This window comes from Berghia stephanieae, chromosome 11, assembly GCF_034508935.2.
Source record: "Berghia stephanieae isolate SIO BIC M18660-M18661 chromosome 11, UCSD_Bste_1.3, whole genome shotgun sequence".
Classification (NCBI taxonomy): domain Eukaryota; kingdom Metazoa; phylum Mollusca; class Gastropoda; order Nudibranchia; family Aeolidiidae; genus Berghia; species Berghia stephanieae.
The window spans coordinates 30,697,209-30,701,930 of NC_088370.1; the positions used below are offsets into that span (position 1 = coordinate 30,697,209).

The following is a 4,722-nucleotide window of genomic DNA, read 5'->3' on the forward strand; positions in this document are numbered from 1 at the left end:
ACGGACTTTGCTGATTGGGTCGATCGTGTGAGCACCATCAGAAGCTGTTGCCACATGCTCACTGCATCAGTGGGCACTGTCCACCTGTCAAACATGTACCCGATGTGGACAAGAACCCGAAACCGCTGAGCATCTAGTCGAACGGTGTGTTGTGACGAAGCGACCGGATGGGTTTGTGACATGCACTGCACAAAGTGCGGTACGGACTTTGCTGATTGGGTCGATCGTCATAACTTAATAGTGTAAGCACCATTAGAAGCTGCTGCCACAAGCTCACTGTATCAGTGGGCACTGTCGCCTGTCCAACGTGTACCCGTTGTGGTAACGAGCCCGAAACCGCAGAGCATCTTTTTAACGGTGTGTTGTGACGTAGCGTCCGGGTGGGTTTGTGACGGTGCACGGGTGGGGTACGAAATATGCTGATTGGGTCAATCGTCATGACATAGTAGTATGAGCACCATTAGAAGCTTCTGCCACCGTGTGATTCAATATGAAACATATTCATCGTTAGTCCTCTTTAGGACTGGGTACATACACACTTCCAACGAGTTGTGAATTGGAAGAGTAGAAAGTTTGACGTCACGACTTCTCTGCCCTATTGTCATGGGCTTATTGTTGTAATGAAATTACTATCAAACCAACGCAAATAGCGTTCATTACACCCGTGTTAAAACAAACCCGTAATTGGGTTCGGTTATCCGACCTACGAATATGTGCATGTTGATCTAAAAACCAGAAACTCAAAGATCAATACGCACAATAAAATGTATAAGAATTTCTCTTCTCTTCTGTCCACAGTGCCTGAAAGAGGTTATCAGTTGTAAGAGATTCCGGGGTACCTCTGGTACCGATTGCTGTGCTCTTTACGCCGACTGCTACAGAGAATGCATTCCTGGTACTACAAAAGTACCCAAGTAAGTCACTTATGATGATGATGATGATGATGATGATGATGATGATGATGATGATGATGATGATAAAGATGTTGTTGATGATGATGATGATAATAATAATAATGATAATAATAATAATAATAATAATAATAATATAATAATAATAATAATAATAATAATAATAATAATAATAATGATAATGATGATGAGGTAATAATAATAATAAATAATAAATAATAATAATAATAATAATAATAATAATAAATAATAATAATAATAATAATATAATAATAATAATAAAATATATAATAATTTAATAATAATATAATAATAATGACATATAATAATTATATTATTTTTTAATAATAAAATGTAAACAACCAATAATGTTTGTCCTAAAGGGTTTGAGGCTCTGTCAGAATACTATAATATTTTTAAGAGTAAAAAATTGACTGGTTTATTGATGTCTTTCACTCACTCACTCACTCATTCCAAGACCAGATGACCGTAGGAAAACTCGTGGATTGCAGACTTCAAAACTTTGCGCCGCTCTTTCCTGTGACAGTTTTCTTTGCTACTATATTTATTTTGTCAGTGACATTAGCAGTTCTTGATCGCTGCCAGCCATCAGCTCTATGTCGTCGGCGAACCGCATATCACACAGGAGTCTCTCGCTTATTGAAATGGTTCATTGCTGGTCTTGCACAGTTTCCTCCGTTGTTTTTTTTTTTCAAGATATATGTTGAAAAGTGTGGGAGAGAGTGTGCAACCTTGCCTTACACCAACAGTTGGTTTAAAGAACTGCCCTATCTGGTTGATGACAAACACAGCGCTGGCTGCATGCTGGCAACGAGCTTCTACAGTTTATATCAAAGTTCTTGCTTCGAAGCAAATACCATAAGCCGGCATGCCATACTCTATCAAACGCCTTTTTGAAGTCAATAAAATTATGATAAGAGATCTTTTTGGTGTTGAAGGCATTTTCCTCATAATATTTGGCTGTTGAATACCTGCTGAACTGTATTTCCTCTTGCTCTAAACCCAGCTTGTTCTTCTGCAAGTATCTCCTCTGCTTTATTTTTCTAATATGTTCAATATCATCCGCAATATTTCTTTGCTTTGCTGATTGTTCTGTAGTTTTCGCACTTCTTTAGGTCACCTTTTTTGGGCAGTGGTATTATTAGAACTTGTGTCCACTTTTTGGGCCAGGATTTTTCTTCAAGTATCTTTTGGCATATCGTTGTTAGTGTAGATTGTGTTCCATTGTTTCCATATTTGATCAGTTACGCTGGTGCATTGTCGATGCAGATTTCTAGTTTTTGTAGTATTTCATTCATGTCACTGCTCATATGTCATGTCCAGTTTTTAGACGATTATGTTCTAAATGCATAGCAAAAAAAATATTTAGAAATTGAGCTATTATATAGGGCAATATCCACTAAACGTGCTCAAAGCGGTTTACAAGGGGTCCCTGGCCAGCAGCAACATTTAACGTTTAGGACGGGACATGACGCCTATTAGACGATATTACAATTTTTTTTCGGACAGAGACAACGATTTTGACGGCCAGGTACTCATTTTACACCTGAGTGCGGTGAGAGATTGTGAGTAAAGAGCCTTCTCCAAGGACTCAACTATGCTCCGAACGAGGCTCGAACCCAAGACTTTCCAATCCGAAAGCGACCACATACAAAAGACTACATACCCGCACAAACAAATTTATTGATTCAGTAATTTTTGTATTTAAAAAACCAAGTGCTTTCCATGTCCTGAGAGTACGTTGGGTAAATGAGTTCTGTAGTATATTGGTAGAACATCTGGTGATAAACATCTTAAAAGTTATCACCTCGTGTGACTATGCGGTCTAGTGGTATGACACTCGCTTTCGGATCGGCAGGTCCTAGATTTGAGCCTCGCTCGGCGCATCATTGAGTCATTGGAAAAGACTCTCACCGTACTCAGGTGTAAAATGAGTACCTGGCCGTTAACAGCGTTGTCTCTGTCCGAAAAAATTGCAATTTCGCCTAACAGGCGTCATGTCTCGTTTTACATGTTAAGTGTTGCTGTTGGTAGTTTTATTTATTTATTTATTTATTTATTTATTTTTGTCAATCTATCTTCATATGACAGATCGTTAAAATCTATTTAATATTTTCTTGTTCGTCTTTGTACCGTTTTGAGACGACACATCACATATTATCATATCTTTTCTCGATTATTCAATCAGTGCTAACAGTCCGCGTTGCGTTCCGGATGCCGAGGCTCGCGGGGTGCTTTGCCTAATTTCCGATATCTTAGTCTGTAAGAATGCCGTTTTTAATGATGTTTTGATGGGATCTAATATTAATATAGATGTCGCTGGATCGAGTCCTTGGTTGTGACCCCTCCTCACTCCCTCACCGCCCCCCCCCCCCCCCCCCAATGCACACACAATTTTATGATGATATTATTTTTTGGATAACTGACGTCTCATAGAACTGTTTGTTTTGGTTGTCTGCTTTTGTTTTCTCTTTTAAAAGTTGTTTTTAACTGAGGTTATTTTATTTTTCTTACATTTTCAAGGTTGTATTTTTTTTCTTGACTTTATTGTGAGGGGCTGGGATGTGGAATATCTATATGCAATTGATTGTACCAAAATGATAATGACCAAGGACAATAATGAACTGCAAGAAACAAAAATACAAGAAAAAAAACCATCACCCATAAAATCCGATAGACTGATTTTTTGGATGCTTTTTGTTGTTGTTATTGTATTTTTCTTTCTTACTTTACTTGGCGCCTTTCATATACACTTGTTCACATCTCTAACTTCTATGTCATGGCACAATACAGTCGCAAGTGTAGATAAGTTCGCAATAAATGAAGTCATTGAATGACTCAAATATCTTTTTTTATATAAAAAAAAAAAATTCGGTCTTAACCCGCTCCTTACCACCCACAGAAAAATCGTCAAATTCGTTACGATGCAACCGACAATTTTTTATTCTGATTTCTCTTGTACATCAAAAAATGTAAAGAAATGCTTTGGTTACAGTTATAAATACTACTAAACACTGTGTTACAGAGCTTACTTGTTACTTTTTTGTTTGGGTAAGAAAAGTCTATTTTTGTGCTGGGTGGAAAGGGTGTGAATTTTCGGGAGAAATTCTAAAAATGGCTGGTAAGGAGAGAGTTAAATTGAATTTATTTTTATTCCTCTTTTATTCCATATCAGGTGCAGCCAAAAATCCAAGCGCGGAAGTTGGAACAAAAGAGGTGAACCGATCTTTGATGACATGGTAGGGGGGGCTCAGGCACGTCTTGACTACGATTTCTCAATCAACCCAGAAAAGAATGCCGTCTTCAGAGACGCCCTCAGCCTCTTGCTGCAGCCCGCTGGGGACGACTTGGATTAGATTATTACAAGTTTTATTTAATTCCTTTTTATTTTTCTTTGTTTGTTTTTGGTTTGGGGTTATCTATAATATTTCATTTTCACTTTGGGTTTTTGTTTAAAATAAAATAAACGTGGCTTAATTTCTTAGATATCATCTCATCATTTCCTGAGATAACCCATTAAGCAATTATTAATTGCCTTCCTCTGGAAAAAAAACACAAATTCAAAAATTTGGCCAGAAAACTCGTTCTTCAAATATCAATCGGATTAAATGATACTCATCTTGGTAAAAAACAAAACAAAGCAACAATCTTTCAAACCTGGGACTCCGTGAAGTATCAGAGTCGAGAGCTTTTACCAAGATGAGGTAATTTAAATCGATCGATATTTGAAGGACCAGTTTTCTGGCCAAATTTTTAAATACGAGTTTGCTTGTTTTTCCAGAGTACGGCA

General features: G+C 37.4%; 1 protein-coding gene across 1 annotated transcript in view; it reads left to right on the plus strand.

Annotated features, from left to right (window-relative positions):
- Positions 1-4,425, plus strand: part of LOC144956929 (uncharacterized) — a 27,829-nt gene extending 23,404 nt beyond the window's left edge. Inside the window, exons 3-4 of the mRNA XM_078887760.1 lie at positions 799-914; positions 4,108-4,425. Of these exons, the coding sequence (XP_078743886.1) occupies positions 799-914; positions 4,108-4,288 (297 nt within the window). The 3' untranslated portion in view covers positions 4,289-4,425. The remainder of the gene's footprint in view (positions 1-798; positions 915-4,107) is intronic.
- Positions 4,426-4,722: the final 297 nt, after the last annotated feature.